Here is a 24,900-nt window from a genome sequence, read left to right as displayed (position 1 = left end):
TCACTGGGACTCTAGTCCAAGCTCCTAAATCTGAGCACCCTTCTCTGGTCCTTCCTTCCCTTCTTCCTCATCCTGGACTCCAGGATCCCTGTGAGGATCACACACTATATCCTCAGCTCCCACCTCTTTCTGATTCCTTGTACAAGTCCATATTTTGTTTTCTGTGACTCTAAAACCAGAAAGATCTGAAATGCAGGGCAATTTGATCCTGTTATTTGGTAGTGCAATGTAACCAATATCATCAATGGATATTTTCCTTTTTATTTGTACTGTCTTCAAAAGCCGGAATTCATTTTGCATAGACAAAACATTCTCAGTAGGAGTAGCCACATTACAAATGCTCAATAGCTACACAAGGCCTGCATTTTCAAGTATGGGGAAAATGAGACTCAGAGAAGTTAAACAGCTTACTCAAAGACACACAGCTCAAATTGCACTGCAAACTACCACCCGAACTGACATTATGCTATTTATTATCTATTGATCCTACTTAGTGTGAGCAATCATAGGTTTTGCTGCAGAAATATTATATTTTGATCGTAAGGAGCAACCCCAGAATGTAATAGGTCTACCATGCAGGATATGCATGCAAACAGCTTTTTACAATCTGAAAAATTCTGAATTCAGAAATCTCACTGGCTTGAGGGATTCAGGAAAGACCCTGCCGTTCTTCAGCAGACCCCAGTCCTGCCCAGTTTTGCATCTCTGCCCACTCTTACTGGGGCCCGAGCTGCTGACCTGGCTGAAAAAAGACACAGCATTGTGTGGACTGAGCTCTCCTTAGAATCCTGAGTCTAATGCCCAGGGGCCCTTGGTGCTACTGTGAACATTATTTCCAGGGCCCATTCACCCAGGCATCGCCATGAATCTCAGTGTCTGTGTTTGATGATCTGGCATCTCCTGTGGTGCTGAGCTGGAGGGACTACTCCTCTTAGGCCAATTCCTGTTATTTGCCCTTGAGCATTTCTTTCCTATGCAAGCAAATTCACCCAAAGCCCACTCCTCCAACCAGCTTCTTTATTTGGGTCTTATCCTCAGGGCCACTAGTCTCCTACCTCAATCACCTTAGGGCCAGCACCAGACAAATAAGCACAGCTCCTGCACTACAGAGATTATTCAAAGGAAATTCTAAGCCTGTGTTCTATGCCTTCCCTCTTCCTTCCCGAGAAAACCCTGGTAAAAGCTCGTGACAAATTTCTCCTGTTCCTCTACCTCTTGACTGGCTCTGGTATTTCTCCTGTGACCTCCTGTGGGTCTTCCCTGCCCTGTTCCCAGGGAACTCTGAGTGCCTTTCTTCCTTCATGACAGTGGTTTCTGTGACTGCACGTCCTGCCATAGCTCATTAACACTGAGCCCGGAGCCCTTGAAACAACCCACCCACTCTCCCGTCTCCAAGACCTCCTCTGCCCAATGTACTCCCCACTAGTGACCTGCCCTGAGAAAATACAATTTGGAGGGTTTCCCAGGGCTTCATCCCATGCCCTCCGTCTGCAGCGGGGCCATCTCGGCTGCATTCTTTCCTGTTCCTAAGGATGAGATTACTGGCTCCTAACTCTTTTTTTTTTAATATTTATTTTTTAGTTTTAAGTGGACACAATATCTTTATTTAATATTTATGTGGTGCTGAAAATCGAACCTAGTGCCTCATGCATGCTGGGAGAGCACTCTACTGCTGAGCCACAACCTCAGCCCTTCCTAACTCTTGCCTTCACAATTTCCCTTGCTACGGGGGAAAATGTGGCAAATGTGGCAAAGGTGATTCTCATTGGCTTACATATAAGCTGTCATTTTCTCCATTAAAGCAAAAGCTAGATCTGCGTGTCCTTATATCCCTATGGCTCTTTCTCCGTTTCTCTCTCTTCCATTGTACTGAAACTTCTCAGGTGAGTGGTCTCTTTGAAGTGCACCAATTCCTCTCCTTCTCCTCTCTCTCAAGCTCAGTGCAATTGGTTATATCACCAACACCACCAGAACTGCTCTTGTCATGGTCTCCGGGCTTCCATGTGGCTAACCTCTCTCACACACCATCTCAGCAGTCCTTGGCGCCTTGAGCCAGTCACTCCCTCCTTGGGACACTCTGAGCTTGGCTACGCTGACATTCCCCTCTCCAGATTTTCTTCCTGTTCTTTGGCTGCTCTTGCTCAGACTTCTTTGCTGGTTCCTTATCAAGCCCCTGATCTCTTGACCTTGTAGGGCTCAGTCCTTGGATATTTTTTTTTTCCTCTAAATGCTGGTTCACTAGGTGATCTCATCCTCTTTCATGGCTTTAGATGTTGTGTTGGAGAGTGTGAATGGACAGATATAGACACAGGGACAGGGACAGGTATATCTTTGGCCCTGAATAACATCCTTAACTCCATACCCACCTGCCTACTAGACATTTCCACCAACTGTCTCATATGCATTTAAAATTCAACAAGTACAAAACCGGGTTCATGCTCTTATTGCAGAAACTGATCCATACCCAATCTACCCTATCTCAATTAATGATACCTTCACCGTCCAGGAACTCAAATAAAAGACAATTCACCATTATCCTAGATTCCTCTTCTCTCACACTTCATATCCATGTCAATCACAAATTCTGCCACCTCTGCTCTTGAAATGTACCCAGATTCCAAACATTCCTCACGACTTCCTCTATTATCCCTCTGGGGCAAGCCACTTCCAGTTCTCATTTGGATCATTGCTAATATGGTACTGCTCCTGAAAAAATCTCCCTCTTCTGCTCTTTTACCTTTTAGCATTATATATTTAGCAGCCAGAGAAACTATTTTTAATATAAATAAATTGTTGTTGCTTCTCTACTCAAAGTCCTATGGTGAATTTCCTTCTGAATCAGAATAAAAACAAAACTTTTACAATGGCCGGGGAAGCCCTGTGATTGAACCCCTGCATCTTCTCTAACTTCATCTCCTGCTGACTGCTCTGCTAACTCCCTTTGCCTGCCCTGGTCTAAGGCTGACCTCCCCAGAACCAGAAGGTAGTCTTCTGGGAAGGTTTTCATCTGCTGTGGGGCTGGAACCAGGACAACTGGACTTCTCTTAGGAGACACCTTTCACAAACTCAGTCCTTGGTGTAGGCAAGCAACTGGGTTCCTGGTCCACTGGACGCTCATGCTCATTGTTGTAAGCTGACATTATTAGGAACAATAACTGGTTCCCAGGAGTATCTGAAATGTGAGGTTATGAATGGGCTTTTGCTGCTTTTGTGCAGATGAAAGGGATTTTCTCAGGGATATAATTTTTAGGCTCTCTTTCTTTCATGCATTTGCCTGAGACAGAGAATGAATACATTTTTGAAAGGGAGGAATATATGGCCACAAGTTTCCTATATCTGCAACATCAGCCAGAGATCTTTGCCACACGGCTATAGCCCTTGCAGCTGGAAGATGCCTTCTAGCAGAAGGGCACTGGCTGTCCATCCTGGTTCCAAGAGGCTACAGAGCCTATCTCTGCAGTGAATCATGTCCATGGTCGTTGTAACCAGCGTGTCCATCAAGAGCCAATTTTGTTACTTAATTCTCGGAACGAGCCATGGCAACCTGGCTGGAGTTTTGCTTACCTTTGTTCATGTAGGATTTTAAAGTGACACCCTAACCCCATACCCCTTCTGCTGGCTTTAGAGTTCACCTGCAGTGGCAGCCAACTGTTCCAGCATGCTGACAGCTCTCCACCTTCATTGGCCACGTCTCTTTGTTTCTTGACCTAAGGGCATGATCATCTTAGAGCTTGCCCAGCTGCTGCAAAAGGAACCCTGCCTGTGTAGGGAATTTGACACCCCAGGGGCAATCCTCAGCCAACCAAGAGCAGAAGCCTGTGTCCAGTTGGGTTATTCTTTGATGTATTTTACATGTTCTCACAGGGATTTTGGTAGAATTGAGCCCATTTGTTCCCAAGGATCAGTTCCTGGGGTTCTGGCTCTGGTGGCCAGCGTGTGCTGAAGTCTCTATGCTGTGGCTAGCTCTGGGATATGATACCATCTCAAGCTGACTTACCTAAAGCCTGATCAAATCTTTGAAAGCAATTCTTATGTAGTCTCCTCAACTTCTTTAGTGTGAGAATGACTTTTTTTCTGATTTGGTCTCTGACTGATATAACGCCACTGTGCAGTTGCTGGAGATGCAGGTGGGAAGGAAGCAGACTCACATTAAGTGTCTGTGGACATATCCATCCCCTGCTTAATAAGTGGGGCATCTTGTTCTAAGCATAGGTCCTAATGCATTAGCAGTTATGAATCAAGGCTCTGGAGTCAGACTTCGAGTTTGAATTCTGCTTCAACCACTTACTAGCTATGTGATTTGGGGCAAGTACCAACTTCCCTAAGCCTCAGTGTTCCAGTCTACAAAAATAGGGATCAGGATAGCACCAAACCCAAAGAGGTTTACTGCAAAGATTAATGAGACAATTCATGGAATACATTAGTAAAATGTTTCTCATATGTAAGTGTTCAATAAACTTAGCTACTTTTCCTATATCTAATAGAATGGAGCTTGGAAGTTTATAAAGTCTATTTCAGGGAGGAGGCAAATAATCTTGTTAGCTGGAGGAGGTTTCTGAGTACTAATTTCCCCAGCTCCTAAGACAGTACCAAGTCCATGCTGATGCTGGGAATTTCTTAATTACCTAGTGTGGCTCAAGCTCTAAGATGGCACCGATTTTTTTCCCTCCTGGAATCCACACCTTCATGTTATTCCCCTTCTTTTGAAGCAAGATCTATGATATTTTAATGACAAAAATGTGGCAAAGGTGATGGGGTGCGAGCTCCGATCATGCTACGTTAGATGGCAGCCTCTGTCTGTCCTGTGGCTCTCCCGGCTGCCTCCCTATAGCAAGCCTTTGGGCTGTGGGTAGCCGCAAAGGCTAGGAACCGAGGCTGGCTCTGTCCAGCAACTCTCCCAGAACTGAGTCATCACTGACGTGACCCAGAAGAGCCTTCTTCCCCAGTGGAGTTGAGTGAAGACCACAGCTCCATCTGTCCCCTTGACTGTCCCCTAGTGAGAGCCAAAGCAGAGCAGTCAGTGAAGCTGAGCTGGAGTCCTGGTCCTCAGAAGCAGTGAGATAAGTAAGAAATTTGTGTTGTTTTTAGCTTCTAAGTTTGTGGCCATCTTGTTACGCTGAGGTACATAACTAAAACGACTGTGAAGTGGCTCTGTTCACTTGCTTCTTTCTCTAGCACTGGGTGGCCCTCTCTGAAGTCCTGAGGGCAAAGATCTAGTTTCTATCCTCAAGCAAGTAGCAGTGGGGAAAGGCTGGCACTGAAACCACGGAGGATATCACAGAAACACAGAAATTTGGATGTCTGGCTGGGACACGGCCAAAGCCATAAGTAAAGGATGTTCTGGAAGATGGGGGATTCAGGAAAGATGTGACCTTGCTGGTAGATTTTAGCAAGGTCACGGTGCTTCCTTGGCCAAAGGAACGGTGTTACCCAGGAAGAACATTATTAGTTAGTTTACAGCCTGGTGTGTTCAGGGGCAGGTGCAGGTCTTTATGGAGTTGGAGAGCACAGAGTGTGTTGACATAGAAGGCATGCTGGTGGGGATGGGACCCCTGTGTAGACAGGGGTGGTGGCAGTGGGGTGGGCTAACCATCAAGGATTATGTGTTCAAAAGAAAATTCTAAGAATTTCAACCATATATGATGTAGAAGAGAGAGTGGAAGGTTTAAATAGTGAAGCAACATAATTGAATTTCTGTTTCTTAAAGACACTATGTCATTATAAGGGATGAACCAGAAGAGGAGAACCTAGAGTCAAAGGGACCAGCTGGGAGACTAGTCAGGAAACAAGTGTGTCCGGAAGATGACCATGGAGAAACAGCAAGGTAGAAGCCATGTGTCACCATCACAATGGGGGTGGAGGGTCAAGGTTGACTCTGAGGCATCTAGGACTAGGGTCCTGCATGGGGTTGGGGGGAGGAGCAGGGTGGTACAGGGTAAGAAAGGAGGGTGGGCGCCTTGGGCCATGACATTCGTTGTTGGAAAGAGACCATAAATCTTTCTGCTGATGAGAGGAACTGGGACCATGGCTGGGAGAATCTCTCCAGTCTCTATGGGAAGGGAGCTGCTCCGCTGAAGGGAAAAGCCCAAACAAAGCATCCTAAGGATGGTGCTGGTGTTGGGAGGCAAAGGTCAGAGGAAGCATGAAGTGCATTGATGTAGGAAGAGATTTCCTCCCTGCGACAGGATCTCCTACTCTTAAGGAAAGAAAGTTCCAAGAACTCTAATGCACCTTGAAGCCCCCATCTTCCCGGACCATTCTCTTTCACCTTTTCTTCCCTCTAAGCATACTAGCCTCCTTACAGTCCCAGGGATGCCCCCTGCTTCCCGGGGTGTAACTACCATTGAATTATCCTGCCCACCCCCAGTGGATGCCATGACAACTAGAATGTCAAAGAGCAGCTTTCCTTTAAACAGAACCCTCCTTGTTCCATGCCTCTAGGGCTTTCCCCACCCTCTTCCCCAGGCCTCTCTTCCTTCTTCACAGTGGCTTTGCAAAATCACACTTAAATATCTAATTCAGTACCCATTTCCTCTAATAAGCCTTCTCTGCTACCTCTCCTATGAGCTAGGAACTCTCCTTGTGTTTCATAGTACTCTTGATTGTCTCCACCATCACACTTCTCAGAGAATTGAAATGATCTCAGGCCAATATATTCCTACCATTAAATTGTGAAAACGGGCACCTGCCAAGGTTGGCACATGGTAGCCATTCAATCAACATTTCTTAAATAAATAACCAATGTTTCTTGAACTGAAATGAATAGTTTGGGTAGGAAAAAGCAAGGATTACAAACAACATCCAAATGTTCAAGGAGACAGAGTTGAAAAAGTGCCTATGAAGGTAATATATTCCCTATGGGTCCAATGCATTCGAAGTGTACATCACTAATGGGGAACTAGCTTTTGCCAACAGTTTGAAATTAAATTTATACCACATATATATTTATTACTCCAATGGCACTCAGGAGATCTCTCTGGCTTCTTGATGCCTACTATTTGCATAGGGCTGGGGGGAATAATGCCTACACTTCGTTACATCTTGCCATCATTTACTACTGACAATGAAAGATATGAGATCAATGGTGACATCCTTGTGGTGAGCAAAGCTATAGGTTTAACCCATTTCCTCATACACTCAGGAAGACTACATTTCCTAGCACTCCTTGCGGGGTTGTCATGGAATGAGTTTGGCCAATGAGAATATGAGTAGAAATGATGAGTCACTGTGATTCCAAGGCAGAAATTGGTATGGATTTTCCATATTCCTCCATCTCTGTGCTTAGAAGTGGAGGACTCCAACATGTCGGATCCCATGGAAGTAGCCTACATCTTTGCATCACTCTTTCCCACTGAGACAATCTACACTGGTCTGTGATTTGATCAAGAAATAAATCTTTTTTTTGTGTTAGGTCACTGATACTTATAGGTTTTTCTGTTGCAGCAACCAGAGTTGTTTATTATAAATAATACAATCTCACAGAGCTGTTTTAAAGTAAATAACATTCCTCTACATAACCGTTGAAATGTCTATTTATTAATAACTGGTGCAGTGTTTATTTTTAGATAGAACATAAAAAATCAGGTAAGAATTGTTTGCATAATATATATATTTATATGGAAATCAACTTATTAAAGTTGTTCAAATATTGGACAGAGCCAGAATATAAATTACACATACAGTTTAAAAATTACAGGAAATCATATTATAAAGAGCACTAAAGGCCACTTGTGGAATAGTTGTGTTCCCGTGTAAGCCAGAACGTGAAGAGAGCCTATTCGTAGCACGGAGGAGACAAGTCCAGGGAGCAAGGCACCAGAATTCTATGCCAGAAGAAGGGGGTAAAAGAAGATATGACCCAAATCATATACAATGGGTTCACATCATTGGAAACCTCAATTGTTCTTCGATGACTGATATTTTTGATCCCTGCTACGTAGAAAAGGGTGGGGGGAAATAATCCTATCCCATCTGAAGCAAAGCAGAGATCACTTTTTCCTTTAAGTCTAGGAAGGGTCACCAAATGTGATGAGGTTCATCTGTCTTTCTTAGGGATTTTCCAGAATAAGGCAGAGCCTACTTTACCTCTCTATCAGCAAATGCCTGAGGCTAGACAGAAAGGCTGCCCCAAATTTTGGAACTTGGCCCACAGCTGGGTTTCCAATCCTCAGGGAAACACTGGAGAGTAAAGCTGATTCTCTCTCCCTTGGAAATGTATTCAGAGGGGTAAAGAAGGGCGCCATTGGCAGATCTGGTTGGCTTCCATGCAGAACCTTGATCTTTTCATATTGAGAAAGAGAGAGTCACAACTGTTCTGAGCTTTTGGCCTCCAGAGAATGTTTTTAAAGACTAGCCTGTTTCTACAGGAATCCAAAGCCCTGAAATAAAGGTGTAGTTTAGAGACAAAAGACCAGCACTGGAGTCAGCGGAGACTTAGAGACATTTGAACTCCCTCCATTAAAAACAATGACAGAAGATCCTTGGGGACAGAGAACAAAGGGCGCTTGTGGGATTAGCTGCAGCCACCAAACCCCAAGAGCTAATGGATTCCAGCATGAACCAGGTGAATAATTTATGTGGCCTTAGTTTCTGTCATTGACAGCTGGATTGTGAAACCAAAGGACTGAATAGTCCCGGCATCTCTGCTCTCCCCAGGGAGTCTGTGGGTCTGTGATCATTTTACTGTAAAGCTGACCAGACAGAGGAAGGCAAGGCCTCATGGGGGGACACAGGGCCTGAATTGGGAACATTTATATGACACAGGAGACTTGGAATGCAGGTGAGGGCAGAATTTGAGTGGGAGAACCATGGGATTTGGCTACAATCTCAGCTCTTCCTCCTATAATATTTGAATTTGGGCAAGGTCATTTCTGTTTCCCTCTCATTTTCAGTTTCCTCATCTCTGAGACTGAGACAGGAATGTCTCCCTCGTGGGCTTGGGATGAGGATGGCATGGTCCATAGAGAACAGTTGTGTTTTCTGATATTCATGAAGAGAACTTAGGTTAAGCTTCTCTCTCCTTCCTTGACCTCAGTCTTATGGGCAGAGAAAGAGAAGGGAACACTGAACTTAAATAAAACATGCTCTCATTTTTCATTACTCTTAGGCTTCAAATTTCAGTCTTTTTGACAAGTAAAAGAGCAATTACAAATACATTTCTAAACAGTAGGCCAGGTTTTTGATGGATTGTTAGCCATTCTAAGATTAATATCATAAAGTCACCATTTTGACTGTTAAAATCTAGTATTTTTTTTCCTGAAACTTATTTTAATCCCAGAACAGTGCTATTGGGAGGAACAAGTCTTGGGTACAATTATAATTTTTCAATTACTCCCATCTAAGACCTTGACCACCTTTCTCCTTGATTCTCTTAGTAGCATTTGGTTCAGCCTGACTCAGGAGAGCCAAACTCCTTCCATGGAGTTTAAGAGTAACTAAACATGGTCACTCTTCATCAAAATGCAGAAAGCCCAGATTCTAGAAGATCTGTCCCAAGTGGAAACCAACTACAGAGATCTTTATGAGAGTCAATAAAGGCCTGGTGATTTCTTAAAATAATACCCTACTTACACAAACATAAAATGTCTTAAGTTGAATCCCATTTGGTTCTTGTAGCTTTTGATGAAGGCCCTAGAATACCTGGTTAGGACCTGGTGGAATGGGGGTTTTCTGGGACAAGGTTTGAGGAACCAGGCTGTGCTCAGGAGACCAGATCCCAGTAGAAAGGGACACCTTTGGTAGAACTGGCAATTTGGGGTAATATAGATCCCCAAAGAAATCATATCTCATTGTCTTAAATCAGACCCATAGAAAAACCCATTTGCTTGTCCCATAAAAGGGGATACAAGCTGAGTTGTGACTCTGGGGCTGAAATGAGTTCAAGCTGGGCCAAATGGATGAACCAGTTCAAGTTTGTCAGGATGAAGAGGGACAAAGCAGGAATAGCCAGATAAGTGGCCAAGGGTTGCTCTTTATATTTTCTCAGCTGCATCTAGTACAGGAGGCCTTTGGAAGATAGAAGGAGTTTGGAAGGAGGAACATTTTCATCTTTGAATACATGGGAACATCGATCATATTTCAGAGATGGGAAGAAGTCTCAGGAAGTATGTCTGGTTTAGGACTTTATTGAGTGGGCCAGGAAATTTTCATTCATTTTCTGGGCTCCACAGTCACATTTCTTTGTCTCCAACATCTGGACCAGGATTCAAGAGACTTGCATTCTAGGTTCACTCTGCTACTCCATCCCTTATTTAATCAGAGACCTGGTGTGATTCCCCACACTCTGAGCCTCTGCTTTCCCATCTAAAAAGAGAGGTAGTTCTTCTGGATGGTCAGGTTTCCCCACGCTCTGAGTATCTCAGAATTTATGAAATTTTGTCTCCACGCATCTATATAATAAGTCAAAGCCAGTCATGATTTTCCTACAGGAGTGCCGAAGCTGAGGCTGATAAAGTCTGGGACAAAGTCCCCAGGAAGGATTTGACATGCTCTAACTTTCTTCTGCAAGTTTCCCAACTTGCTGCTAGGGTGGGTCTGACAGCCATCACGTCTTGAACCAGGAGTCCTTTCACATTTAATCATTCCTCTTTGACTTTACCTCCTGTAAACCCTCTTTTGAGAGAACAGTGCAGCATCTGGGTCTAGGGGAACGTCCCAGCCCCGCCTCTGGGATCAAACTTTTCTCCTCTCTTCATCCTGACATTCCTTCTCTTCTGCATTTTGTTGAAGAGTAACCATGTTTGGTTATAGAGTGGTACTTATATAAAAAGTAATTGTAACAGGGTCTGATTTTGTCATGTAATGATTGGGATTATATCTCTAGCATCATTTTTTTTCCTGAAAAAAAATTTCTGGTATAAAATTAGAAGTCATAAGTAACATCGAAGAGTTAGGCAAATAATCTACATGTACTGTTAAAAGGAACCTGAATAACAGTTCCACACATGGGTCTGTCACTGTACTAGGGGTTTTTCATATAGACTGATTGCCTTATTTGCAATTGACAAAATTAGACAAATAATAGTTGATGTCAAATACTTCTGAATGTTCTAAAACACAAACTTTCATCCAGGTCAGCTCTATATCCTTCTTATCTCTTTGAATTACTATTACTAGTTCTCAAAACCTTGAAAACTATGCAGACTGCCTATCTTGTAACCTGTTCTAACCTGAGTGTCTATGAAGTGCTACCTGCTATCTTGTTTAGAGGGCAATTAGTTCAGTTTTAAATGGTAAAATATCAGTAATACAAGGATGTTGGGTTAATTTAGATGTGAAGAAAAGATACTCTTTTTAAAAGTTCATTCTGAAATGAGTGAATTTTCAAGAACAAGTAAAGACAAATTCCTAAGAATTTTCAGAAGGAGTTTCCTAACTCCTTTCCTAAGAAGTTTTGGAAAGCAAAGAAAATCTTTGTAATCCTAGGTGCCTTGAAAAACTATTCATGGAGACCAAAGGGCAGCTACATGCATCTACTGGAGAAGCACAGGGTTGGGGAATCAGAGGTGTATCAGCAGCACTGTTGGAAGTGTAGGTGATTTCCAAAGACCTGGACAAATTTCTTCTCTTGCTCCTAAAGACTTTGACCTGCCAGTTCCCATAGACTAAGTGGCCCCATTCTCTTCAAATGGATGGGGCCATGACCATGGCCTCTCTTGGTAGCATGGTAAAAAACAAGTAGCTCAGCTTCTTGTCTGGCCTCCATCTAGGCAGGGATTTAGAGAGGAGGGAGAAGCTGGCTTCTTCAGATGCCACCTTCTTGTACAGCTTATCTGGAGCCATAAAGTCCAAAACACAAATCCAAACTCCCATTCAGCCCACTCAGGCTTCGCTGGTGTGACTGCTCACACAATCTTGATGCAAGGTTGTGCTCTCACTTTCTTCCTGGTTGAACTTTCAACCGTTTCCAAGCTGGGAAGCATTCTTCATGCCACAGAGTTGTCTGCAGCAATGAAATCAGATATTTTCCATTCTTCGTAAACAGATTGAAGGGGCTTCTGACATGCGAGGCCCCCAGATTCCTAACTTTCTCATGGCAAAAACTGTGGCTTTCCAATCTCTGAATTTTGATTGCACAGTTCCTGGCACAGAGTGATGCTTAATAAATTTTTGTCAAATGAATAAACAAATGAATTTTTCTTTATTACACTCTCATTACAGTAGCATAGAATTATAAAAATAGTTTTGGCAAATCATGAGTGGATTCTGTTATGTTAGGTTTTCTATAGCTAATTACTCTTTCAACTCAAAGTACAAAGTGCCTGAATCGGATAGACATAGATGTGTAACAGTTGACTAATTAGTTTGTGTTGACCTCTACAGTTTGGGGTTTTCCTGTTTTTTTTTTTTTTGTTGTTGTTGTTGTAGTGGTGGTGGTGGTGGTGGTGGTGGTAGTGGTTTGTTTTTAATAAAAACTAGAGCTTAATAATATCAGTGTCATATCTAATAACTCTAAAGTCTCAGTTCTAAGAACGAATACAGTCATTGAAAAGATTTTTCTCAATTTAGTGGTTCTCTTTTTGTCTCCCACTTTAAAAACAATCTTTTGGTGCTTGCTTGTGTGCTAGTGTTTTATAGTCAAACTCATGCTTCATCTCAAGTGTTTTTTCTCACCCCAGTAGAATCTCATTTTGTCTAACATTTGTAAAGTTAATTTATTTTATTCATTTTGATCTTCCTAAAATTTGACCTCTTTAAAAATTTGTGTGCATGCGTGGGTGTGTGGTACAGGGGATTGAACCAAGGACCTTGTGAACAGTGCGTATGTATGCTATCAGTGAACTTAATCCCTGGTTCCAAATTATTTTCTTTCTTGTACTTATTGAATTTACTCTTTTTGTTGTTGTTCTGAAGATTAAGCCTGGGATATCACCTGCTGGGCAAGTGCTTTACACACTTAGTCTCACCTCTTACCTTTTCTATACATCACATTATAACACACAGAGGACAAACAAATAAAATGAGATCATGGTTTTACTTGAGAAGATCATTCCTAGTTTTTGATGTAATTGATTTGTCACTATTTCAAGGGATTTGGCCCAAACCCCTGTGATCCTGGAAAATTGGAAACCCATTGGTGCATATTATAATCTTGGGGCATATTATTAGCCAATTCTTGTGGGTAATTCTTTTGTCCAACAGAAGGACCTTTGTGGAAGCACACACTGTTTCTCCCCATCACTTAAATATTCCATCTTGGTCATTAAACTCCTGCTTCCTCAATACCAGCTCTGTTGTAATGTTGTCTGTGGGCACACAACTTGAACAGGTTTGGTTTGCTTTCCTAGAATGTACTTTTTGGGGGACAAAAAGGAATATCAAACCAGAATTATTGAAGATCAATTTTCTTCTTCTTTTTTTGTTTTCTTAGGTGGGAAAAACAGTTTTAAGATTCTTATTAATTCATGAAATGCATATTTTTCTGTATCCACACTGATAGCTAATAAGAAAACTTACTAGATGTTGGTGACATATGGCAATCAACAAAAATTCAGTTCTTGGACTTAGGAGCCCATGCAGAAGCTAGACTGCCCACCCTTGGTTTGGGAAATGATACAGGTTCCACTTCTCAGTAGGGTACTAAAAGAACATTAAGAAAGTTTCTCTAACTTTAACTTAGAAAAGACAATTTCTGCATACCCTTTCTAACTTTGAGTCCATGGTAAATACTTCCCACTTAGAGCTAAAAAGATTTCACTCTTTTGACCAAGAACTCTATCAAATTCTTGAAAAACATATCTGCTTATAATATATTGATGTTAATAGATTCTGCAGGAATATTGACATATTAGAAATATAATTTATGCATATATGGAGAATTTGATTCATTCTCCATCTTTTTTTTCTTTAAATAACTCAAATACATAAAGACCAGCAGAGTTACTTGTTAGATGGTAGGCAGCACAGTCAGTTCTGGCAAAAGATTCCAGGAGGATGAGAATGAAGAGCTAAACCCTTAGGAAGGAGCATAAAGTTTCTTGGGTTTTGGCCCCGGTGGCATTACTGAAGCCATGTTGAAGGGAGTGGAAAAAGGGATGAAATGGTCCATACCCTTTGCCTCCCAGAATGCCATGAAGCCCAGTGGAAAGCCACAGGGGAGGGCTTCATGTCTGATGCGTGTGATCATTCTTGTGTTCTTCCTGCCTCAATTTCAAGGTCAATACCCATCCGTTCATGGGACCCTCCATGTACAACTCCCTTCTACCATTCACAGTGTCTGCCTTTGTTCGGGCTTTGGTTTTAAGTGCTTAAAGTCAGGAGCCAAGCTTTAAGCACTGCTATATTTTTAGCCTTTTGTACATGACCCATTGGCATATGTGTTGAATGGAACCAACCTCTAAGCAATTTCTTTCCAACTCAGGGCAGAATACCTGGATGAGGTCTTCATGAAACCATCAACCAAATGTCTGCCATAGCAACTATGGCTCCTGTCAAGGAGGAGAACATTGGTAGCAGTTGCAGGTAGACATTGGTTTAGGTCATTTCCATCATCTTGGTGGTCACCATGGCAACTACCCACACAACCAGTGCTTAGATGGGTGAGCAGAGTAAGACCATAGATACTATGGTGTGGCCCTTTAGCTAGTGTAGCCCACGCCTAACAGAAGCCTTTTCTATCAGTCTTTGAGAGAGTTGTAATATCTCTGAAGAGGCCACAGGTGACTTGTGCTGAATATTAATGCTTTTACAATAGTGCTCTTCAGGCCATACGCTTACCCTCCGTGAGTTATGGCTATGCGCAGTTCTAGTATTTTCACTGAAAAAAGTCTGTAGGAGTAAAATTGGATGGTTCTGGAGATTTTGCCTACTTACTTAATAATAGATCAAGCTTGTTTGTGTAATTTTTTTCTGAATCCCAAATGCAATGTATTGAGTAAGCATATTTTGCAATAAAAGCAGACAGCCTCTTCCCCTGGATAAACTATGGCAATTGCTTCCCACATGACACAGAATACTGGTGTCTTGGCATGATTTCTGGGTCCTAATGATAGAGAGGAGGGAAGAGTCCAGGGTAGGGAGGGAGTCAGCAGATGGGGCTTTGAGTCCTGGTTCTGCATGGGACAACAGAGTGACCTCAGCCATGTCATTATACCTGAGCCTAAGATTTCTCATTTCTGAAAAGAATAATTTAGAAAATATAATTACTGCATCCCCTCTTGATTGTAATTTCTGCTTTGGATATGGAGAAGAATGTGAATTGGAACCTTATTTTGAAGATACTGAACTTAGCTCCTGCCTAGAGGGGCTCTTCACTTCTGGCAAATTTCATTATCTTTGCCTACACAATTTGGGAACTACTTTAGTTTGTGTGCTTGTGTCTGTTGGGTGTGTATTTACTGTGTGTGCGTGTGGTGTAATTTCTCCCCTCTGATTCGTAACACATGTGAAATTCTACACTTGGGGTCACCAACACCTTTTTACAGATGAGGAAAGAGGCAGACCAAAGGAGGTCCCTTTGAGAGCTTTGAAATGGACTTTTTGGACTTTGTGGACTTTCCCTTAACAAAATCCTTTCTAAAATTCTTGGTTTGGGAGATTGGATGACTATCTTTCTTTGTGTCTGCTCAGTAGGAAGCCTCTTGGCATGCCATGTGTTTTCGTGGAGAAAATTATTTTCTTGCTTTAGAAAACTGTTAATTACCAGAGTATTTTACACAAAGGGGCAGTGATCCTTAAGGAAAAAAAAAAAAAGGAAATTCTATTCTCTGCTTACCAAAACAAAACCCAAACCAGCCAACCAAACCAACAAACAGCACGGCTTATTAATAATTTCTCCCGGTACTGGTCCAGTCATGATTAAAAGGAAGAAGAGCAGATAAATGTGTGTCCTAGAAGAGATTAGCGGTACCATTTATATAGTGTCAAGTCATGCAAACCATGCTGAAAGGAAGCAGCTTCGTTGTGGCGACGTGGGAGGAAGAAGGTCGTGAGAAGCCCCTGCTCGCGGGGGGCCACCACGCACGTGCATGCACTTGATGCAGCCATTGGTGTCCCTGCTGGTAAGCGCTGGATGTGAGAGTAAGTGAACTATACAGAGTCTGTCTACATTACAAGGAGGAGTCAGCCAGTGACCCCTTTTAAGAGGGCTTGTTGGAAGGGGTCCATATTGAATCCGAAATCCCGTCCCCTGTGGACGACAGAGGCATGGAGCCACTGGGCGTGAAGGGGTCCGTGTCGGTGTCCGTCTCACCCTCGGCGAGGTACCGCTTCTCCCTCATCCAGCTCGACCCCGCACTGGGGCCAAACATATAATCATCTCTGTCCTGGGAGATGCTGAAGCCACTCGGAGACCGCTCCAGCTCTTCATGATTGACAGACATCAGGGACAGAGGTGTGTCGCTGTCCCGCGTGATGCTACGCCTCTGCCGGGGCGAGATGTGGTCCGAGTAGGGGCCGTGCAGTTCAGCCTGGGAGTGGTAACTCACTCGGGAGTCGAGAAGAGTCAAGATCGGCAGGACGGTGGGCCTCTCTGCATATGTGGACGCCGAGGAAGGCAGAGTGGCCTGAACCTTTGCGGAACTGGGTCCCCCTCGGGGCGGGTTCACCGGGTCATGTGCAAAAAACCTATAGGGGCTGACTTTGTCGATGGGCACCTGGTGGAAGCTGTTGGGGGGATCAGGGGCACCTGTCTCAGAATAGTTGCAGATGATGGTTTTCAAATCAGAATACCTGTTGTCCTCTTTCTTCTCCCCTTCAGCTGGCGAGGAGGTCCCCTTGGTCGGGTAGTACTCGGTGACATGCACCTGCAGCCGCTCCATATGCTGCATATGCATGTCCACAAGGAAATCCAGCTTCTTCCCCATGTCATGAACCTGGAAAATACAAGGGACTGGGCATAACTGCTCCCTCTGGGGTGGGCATCATGATTATTGGTTGGCGGGGGGCATAGCATGTATAAACTTTCCAGAAGGGAAGAGAATTCATGCAAGTCTTAATAATCACAGCAACTAATCATTTATTTTGTGCCTCCTAGCAAGCTCTGCATGAGTGTTAATCTGTAAATAGACTAGGCAGGGTCTTTCTAGGAGGCAGAGGCTGGAAGCAGAGAGATGTTTTGAGGAAAGTGTTATAGGCCTTCATGGTCCCCCCGTGGAAGAGGTGGCCTTGCTCTTTGTTGCTACTCCAAGCAAGGAGTGGGAGTTCATGGTTTACAAACAGTGTTTACCCAGAATCCTGTGGATTCTTGGAGTATGTTTCACCACAGGCTGATGTGAACCCTGGAGGTGCAGGGGCAGTGTTAGCAGGACTTTGTGGAGCTGGAGACCCACCCAGAGCCTTAGGGGTACAGTGGAAGCCACCTCTGCTTCTGTCTGCCTAAATTTGAATTTTGGGGAGGGTGTATACACAAGCCACGTGCACATGTATGTGATATTCTCAATTCCCTGGGAGATGCTGCAGTTGGCATGTGAACAATATCATCCGGGGATATGAAGCACAGTGTAAGCAGAGGGTTCAAACGACATCCAAGCCTTCATGATGTCTGACCCACAGAACAGCTGGTGTATGACTCTATTTCACACACTCTGTGACTCATTTAATTTTACAGAGGTACAGGGAGATGAAGTAACTTGTCAAAGGTCATAGACCTGGTAAATGAAAGAACTGAGAATACACATTAAAGTTTTAAAATAAGAAACAATGTGGGGCTGGGGTGGTGGCTCAGTGGTAGAGCGCTCAGGAAGTACATGTGAGACCTGGGGTTTAATCCTCAGCACCACATAAAAATAAATAAATAAAATAAAGGCATTGTGTCCAATTACAACTAAAAAATAAATATTAAAAAAAAAACAATGTGTGTGTGATCCTGGGGATGGAACCCAGGTACATTCTACCACTGAGCTACATCCCCAGCCCTATTTTTTTTTTTTTTAAATTTGAGACAGGGTTTCAGTAAGTTGCCAAGGCTGGCCTCAAACTTGTAATCCTCCCGCCCATGCCTCTGGAAGAAACAGCGTTCTTGATGGGTCAAAATAGAGAATAATTATTCAAATTTTCTCTCATTTCTTCTGCATAGATCCAATGTGGATTATGAACAAAATAAAAGGATGGATATGTGTGTAGAGGAAACCTTCAGTGCAAAATTAGGCAAATAATGCTAGAATATGAGCTGTTTGGCTGTGGACATTAAGAGGTACGCTATGTGAGTAGTGGGGGTGGGCAGGTTTCTCTTTTCACACCCACAGCCTGCCCTGGCCACTCCACAGGCCAAGCCCTGAGAGGGACTTAGAAAAAAGGAGGGGAGAGGTGGTGAGAGATGGGACAGGGCACATCTCTGAGGGACCACCGTGGAGTGCATGGGGTGGTGGTGAGCTATATCCAGGCAGTTCGCCTGTGTCAGCTCACTCAATCCTCCCAACTACTACATGAGGATTACAATGGGGAAACTGAGGCTCAGAACAATAGATTACCTTGTATGTGGTCAGCCAGACAATAAAGGCCAACCCAGGGATTAGGCTCCACCTCCTTTTCTGAGTGGTAGTCAATATTACTCAAGTATCATGTGCCCCTATGAAAAGTAGCATTTGGAAGTCAGTCCCCATGTTGGCTTTCTGCTGAGGGAAAGACCTACCTACCTGTCTTTCGACTTTGACAAACTTCCCCATCATACTTTGGTCTTCCATTTCCGATGTGGATGCTCTGGCTACATATGGTTCATTCCTAGGAAAAGGCCAATGATTCTTTAAGATCATTATATACAGTTTTGCTTTGCAAGGTCATTCCTGCTAGGGAGGCCATGACCCCGGAGATCAGCATTCTCATTCTTCTGCTTACCAAGGCTGGAGAGCTCAAGTCTCCAGACTCATGAGAGAAGCTGGTGTTTTCCAGGCTTCCCCACTGATGGTTTCATGCTTACCTTACTGCAGAAAAACTTGAAGGCACTTTGTATTGAAGTTACTAAAGCACCTGGTAGTGCTGATGTTTCATCCCTTGCCTTTCAGCCTCTGACTGGAGAGAGCGATGTGTGTGTGTGCAAAGGTGGGGAGGGGTTATCTGATCTCTGAAATTCTATACAGTGGGTCTACATATATTGCATGTGGCCCATTTTACTGAAAATTGAAGCAAAAACTGCTTCTGGAAAATTTTGCAAAACAAAGGATGCTGGTAGAAATGGGATTAAGATGCGTGGTGTGTTTGCTCTTAGCTTCAATATTTTTATACTTTATATGGATGAGAGGAGTCTCACTATTGCTCAAAACTGCTCATGTGAAGTCCCTTCTTGTTTTTTCTCTCTCCTAAGCTTTTTCCCTTTAAATCTCTGAACTCTCTTTATCTGAGCAACTGTAAATTAAAGCAGATGTCATAAATCAGTGACCATGTGCTGCATCTGGCCCCCAGTGTTTTCTTTGTGCTGCCCAGATTTGAAAATACATTAAAAAAATCTGGATATCAGTCTTTCTTTAAAAAAAAAATTGGACTACTTGGCAGCAGAGGGCTGTCATTTTTAGGATCAGCAGCAACAGAATAGAGTGACAGTCACCTCCTGTAGACAGGGCATACTTTCTGGGTCTATGGTCCCCTCACTCCATCCCCCAGGCTGTGGCTGAGGAGCAGCTGCCTTTGATCACCACCCTGAGCTCTCCTTATAAAAGGAAGGAGCATGATGTCCCTAAGGGGGACTCCTTACTTGACTCAAACACATTTGAGAATAAAGAGATGAAAGACAAGCTGTAGGCCTTCTACAGGACACTTCCTTGTTCAAACTCTCAAATATTTCAGAGGGAGGACCACTCTCCAATTGCAGTGTGTCAGGGGCCTGATGTGCAATTGCCTTCTCTGCCTTTGTCCTGCGAGAGACACCAGTCAAGGGTGAAAGATGCAGGAAAAGGAACCGGCTCCTAACAGGAAGTGTTCTTCCTTCCTGCTTCAACAAACTTATGTAACTCCTCTTGCTTCATAACAAGGTGGTTATTTTTTTTTCTCCCAAAACCACCATCTACATGGTCTGGGAAGAGAGGTGGGAAGGACCCAGCTGAAGGATTGGGGGAAGGGATGCTCCACAGGCTTGGGCCACAGGGTCCACCAGTCAGTGCACACAAGTCTCACCTGGGAGATTGCTGGGATGGATAGGTGAAAGTTGTCCCTTTCTGAGACTTCTTATGTTTTGGCGTGGATGGAGGTCCAGGGGTAAAAATCATGTCTATTCTGAAAGAGGCAAAAAATAAAGGGGGAGATATTAAATTACACAAAGCTTTGTTTTAGAAGGAAAGCAAGTCAGAATGACTTGTGGGTTTGGAATATGTAAGAGAAGGGAAAAGAGACAGAGGAGAAAAGAAGCAGAAAGAAAAAGAACTTAGCACATAGTACATTACCATCCTTTTCTGTCTGATGGCACTGAGAGCATTTTCCCGTCCCCAGGGAGAGGGAGGGAGGCAGACAAACCACTGAATCAGGGTGAGGACTGCATCTTGTTATTTGTTACAGGAAATGGCATATGTGTGTGGCAAGCCTGTGTATCTCCCAGCTCTTTTATCCCTCCCCAAACCATTTAATTAGGGAGTTTTACAGAGGAGTCCTAGACTCCATCTTTCAGTGTGTAGATGCCTGTTGATCTGCAGACATCTCTGGCTATGACCAGGATGGTACCAATCCTGGCTCTGCACCCCACTTCTACTTCTGTGAGACACCAGCTTTCTCTGTGAGCTGGGATGAACGAGAGAGAAATGTATCCCTTCATGCTGCAGAGTTGGGGTGGAAGCAGGACCATTAAGACCATGCATCTGGAAATACCCATCTCTGTCTCCCCACTGGAAACCCAGCACATCTCTGTGGACAGGCCATATCTCATACTAAATCAGCTTTTCTGTCCATCTAGCCCCCTGCAGTATCAGCATGGCTGAGGAAACACAGGTGGTCATCCAGGTGTTCAAGCTCTGGCCATAACTCCTAGGAGTACACTTTCCTGATGAATATTAAAAACTATGACACTGTCACCATCTAGTCTGTGCTTATTAAAATTGGCTGATATTTGTGGAGTTGGGTCTGCCTTAGCCATCATGCTCCCTTCCTTGGTCTCTAAGAGAGCCACACTTGCATAAAGAATAGAATATCACACTCAGAACTTGCTCACACATCCATTTGTTCAATAGGCACTGAGCTCTGACTGCCTGAAACTGTGTGAGGCAAAGTAAGCTTACCTTCAACTTGATGGCATCATTCACTTCCAACCCCTGCAGAGTGGTGTCTCTGTTAACTCCGCAGGAGCCTCGAATGGGGAGACATTATTTGGACAAGCCCAGAAAGGACTCACATTCATCTGAGTTGTCTCAATTTCTCTATAGGTGTGCATGTCATGTGTATTTCTCAGTGTGTGTGCGTGTGTGTGCGTGTGTGTGTCTCTGTGTGTGTGTGTGTGTCTGTGTTTGTGATCATGTTATTCTTACACAGTATATCAGTTAAGATCATCACAAGATCTAGGCAGATCTTATATAGATCTTGTGACGATAGCATATGTGATACCTACAGGCCACCATACTCACTGGGTAATTTGGGTAAATCTTTGGCTCTTTCAGCTTTCATTTCCACATCAGAAATATGGCACCTGTTACGCAATAAACTCCTTGAAGATTCTAAGGGACTGGGCACATATGCACAGTATCCAGGTACTGAATTAAGATGGTTGCAATTAATAGTGGGACACTGATGCCATTTGCATATTTTCACTATTATAAATAACACTTAAATTTTTTAATATGGTCAAAAAATACATATATAGAATTAGCCAGCTGGACTTAATGGGGTTTTGTATTTATTTTTTGCAGCATGCAAAGCAACACAGGGAGAGCCAGTGGAATATATGCCGCCTCCTCTCCATCAGCCATGATTGGGTGCTGACCTCAGCTGGGCCATGGCAATGACACACAGTATCTTCACAGCCCATTTGGTCTGGTACTTGTTGGCTTTGACATCCACAATACTTGATAAGAGTTTTTGTCCTTAAATTTTCTCCTCTGCGTTTTCCATTACTTCTGAATGCCTTTTACGGTAAGCTCTGAGGTTTCACCTGACTTTTATTCCTGAGTGGCAGGGAGAATGAAGTCCCACCAGTCCATTAGGGGGGACTCTCTTACCTGGTCTGAAGGTACTTTATCCTGGAAAGCATGTCGAGGTGGCCTGCGGAATACTGCTCAATCACATCCTTCACGTCATAAGGCCTCAAGGTCTCCTTGAACTTTTTTTTATAGAGACGGAATTGCAGAATTCTACAAGGCAAAGAAGGGGCATTTGTGCATCATGCTGGGGGTGAAGAGAACAGGAGGCTAGCAAAGTCAGGGCAGGGGAGAGAGAGCAGAGAAAACCACCTAGGGACACTCTCTGGCCTTTTGTTGCAGTTCTATCCCTTTGAACCACGTGTAATTAGGCCTGCTGGCATCTTTCCTGCAGGATTACCTCACTTTGATCATTTGAATAATGAGACAATAGTAGTAAGGACAGAGCTGAGATGTATTGAGCATTCATTACATGCTAGATGCTGAGCATCACACTTATGAATGATCTGCTAATACATCAGTTTAGGATGATTTGACTATGGCTCAGAGAGCTTCTGCACCTCCCCAGGGCTACCTAGCTCATGAGCACAGAGTTGATCCTGTGCACTTATGAGGCCCATGCTCTTAGTCATTGTCACAATGCTTTCTATTTGAGGACAGCTGGTGTATCTACTCCTCAATAGACTCTTTAATTCTTTTTCTCTGGGCACCTAGAAAAAGTTAATTTCTGGTCTCTGGATTTTCTAAGTCTCCTTGTTACATAGAGAACCTAGAACAGTAGATGAAGTCAAACCCTCACTCCATCTTCTGGGAAGCAGTAAGGTCAGGCATGATGGGCTGCTGAGGTCCTTGAGAGTCTCCTCTTGAGGGTAACTCCTGCTGAGCAGTGTCAGTGTACACTCTAACAGTCGGTGTCAGAAGGCACAGCTCCTCCCATTCCCTCTCAACTTGTGTTTGCACAGATCTTTGACATGGTGCCTTGGAAGTCCTTTCTGTTTGTCGTGACCCACGGCTCCAGCATGAAACCACCATTTATTTCTACCTGTTGATTATAGCATCCCAATTACTTGCCCTCTTTCCCAAATTATTGCCATTTTATAAGCCTGACCTTTTCCTAGTTTCACTTAAGGTGAGAGTCAGAATTCTAAGGTTCACAGGATAAACCTGCCCCCTGCCTGCTTTTGAAAGTAAAGCTATCCTGGGACTCAGCACGACCACTGCTTCTGTACTATGGTGGCAGAGCTGAACACTCGCTACAGAGACCTAGGGACCTCGAAGCCTAAAGCACTTACTGTCTGGCACCTTACAGAAGAAGTTCGCCAACCCTTGAACTAAGGGGAAAATGCTAAAAATTAGAGGGCAGAGTCCAGAACATGAAGCAATCCTGCAGAGCCCTCCCTTTAGGTCAACACAGTCATTAACTAGTTTTCTCTGAATAAGATCCTTCGGCTGGTTATGAATCCAGGTGCTGTGTTCTCATCTAGCCTTTTCATTCTGTCCATGATGGTGCCATGAGAAATAGGACCAAGACTTTGCTGAAGTCCACAGCTTATTACAACCCTGGTGCTTCCCTGATCTATAGGACCAGGAATCTTGCTAAAAATATCATGACTGATTCTTGGACAATCAAATGAGTTCCCAGGATTCACCCTTATGAAGCTTGTGTTCTTGTTGATTTTTTTGAAGAATTCTAAAGCAAACCAGAAATCACCAGGGTTGATTATAGAATCCTCTAACACAGAATCCAAAAGCTCTCTTCTAACACAGAATCCAAAGGTCTCCAATTTATTATCTTGTTTCAATGTTAATGAAGATGGGAAGAAGAAAAGCCATTCTGAGTAAAATGCTGATAAAGGAAGAAAACACCCTGTCAGTATACCCTCTGTTCTGACACCCTTTTGAATAAATGCTGGTTAAACCCATAGAACAGTGTGGCAGTGGGAAGAACTGTCAGGAGGGCAGTGAGGACACATTTTTAGCAAGGTGAGCAGGAGTCACAGACCACTGGCCAAGGAGAGCCATTGCTCCTGAGGCAGGGTCCCCCTCAGAGTTTTAATACCCTTGGTTGTTGGCCAGAAGTGACTGGAAGCTTCTTGCCCCTGCCCAAAGCCCATGGGCACCTTACGAGCCATGTCCTGGGGAGCTGAGCTGGGCCAGGGAGGCACAAAGGGGATGGGGGTGGTCATTACCTGACGGCTCGGATGGCGGCCTTGAGGGTGGGGATCATGTCTTCGATGGGGAAGTCATTTCCGTAGCCCCTGTCTTCTGCCATGGGATCGCCTGTCCCAGCATCTGGGAGGGAGACACAGGAGTCAATGGCAGGCCTCCACACGTGGGGAGGCTCTGAGACCCTCCCTGGAGTAGGCGCTTCCAGGCCTCAGGCTTTGTCGGGCCACACTGTGGCCTCAGGCTGCCACAGCACCCACCCTTCCTTGCACCCCCCTTTTTTGTCAAGAAGTTTGAGTTTAGAGGCCCAAGGACTGGGGAGGGTATGTGAAGTGGGCAAAGTATGTCCCACAGGACCCAAGAGGTCCCATGAGACAGCAGTGGACACCTGTGTGGGTCTCAGAGTCTGACAGATCTGAAGTGGGATTCTTTCTCTGTCGGTCTGTCCTGGTGACCTTGGGAAATCACTATTTGTGCCATTCACACTTCACAGATCCCAGAGAGTACCCAGCAATATGGTGAGAGTCAAGGACCCATGACCTCAGACACGGGAGTCACTGCTTTCCTGCTGGCCCTCCCTCTTCATGAGTAGAAGATGCACACGAGGCCATTGTTCCTATGGCTCCTCAACCTGAGAGGGCTTTTCTGACCCCTCTTCCCCCTCCCAGACCTGGGTACTGAGGCGTCTATCTGCAGATGGCTGTGCAACTGGTCTCTGCCTTCAAGTTGACCTGCACAGCTGTTTGCC

General features: G+C 44.1%; 1 protein-coding gene across 1 annotated transcript in view; it reads right to left on the bottom strand.

Annotated features, from left to right (window-relative positions):
- Positions 1-12,120: 12,120 nt before the first annotated feature.
- The window catches only part of Kcnq3 (potassium voltage-gated channel subfamily Q member 3), a 305,641-nt gene continuing 292,861 nt past the window's right edge, over positions 12,121-24,900 (bottom strand). Inside the window, exons 11-15 of the mRNA XM_005316145.5 lie at positions 24,176-24,278; positions 22,068-22,199; positions 20,044-20,142; positions 18,573-18,657; positions 12,121-16,811 (exon numbers count right to left, since the gene is read on the bottom strand). Coding sequence (XP_005316202.2) covers positions 16,077-16,811; positions 18,573-18,657; positions 20,044-20,142; positions 22,068-22,199; positions 24,176-24,278 — 1,154 coding nt within the window. The 3' untranslated portion in view covers positions 12,121-16,076. The remainder of the gene's footprint in view (positions 16,812-18,572; positions 18,658-20,043; positions 20,143-22,067; positions 22,200-24,175; positions 24,279-24,900) is intronic.

This window comes from Ictidomys tridecemlineatus, chromosome 7, assembly GCF_052094955.1.
Source record: "Ictidomys tridecemlineatus isolate mIctTri1 chromosome 7, mIctTri1.hap1, whole genome shotgun sequence".
NCBI lineage: Eukaryota > Metazoa > Chordata > Mammalia > Rodentia > Sciuridae > Ictidomys > Ictidomys tridecemlineatus.
This window is presented reverse-complemented; position numbering and strand designations above follow the sequence as displayed.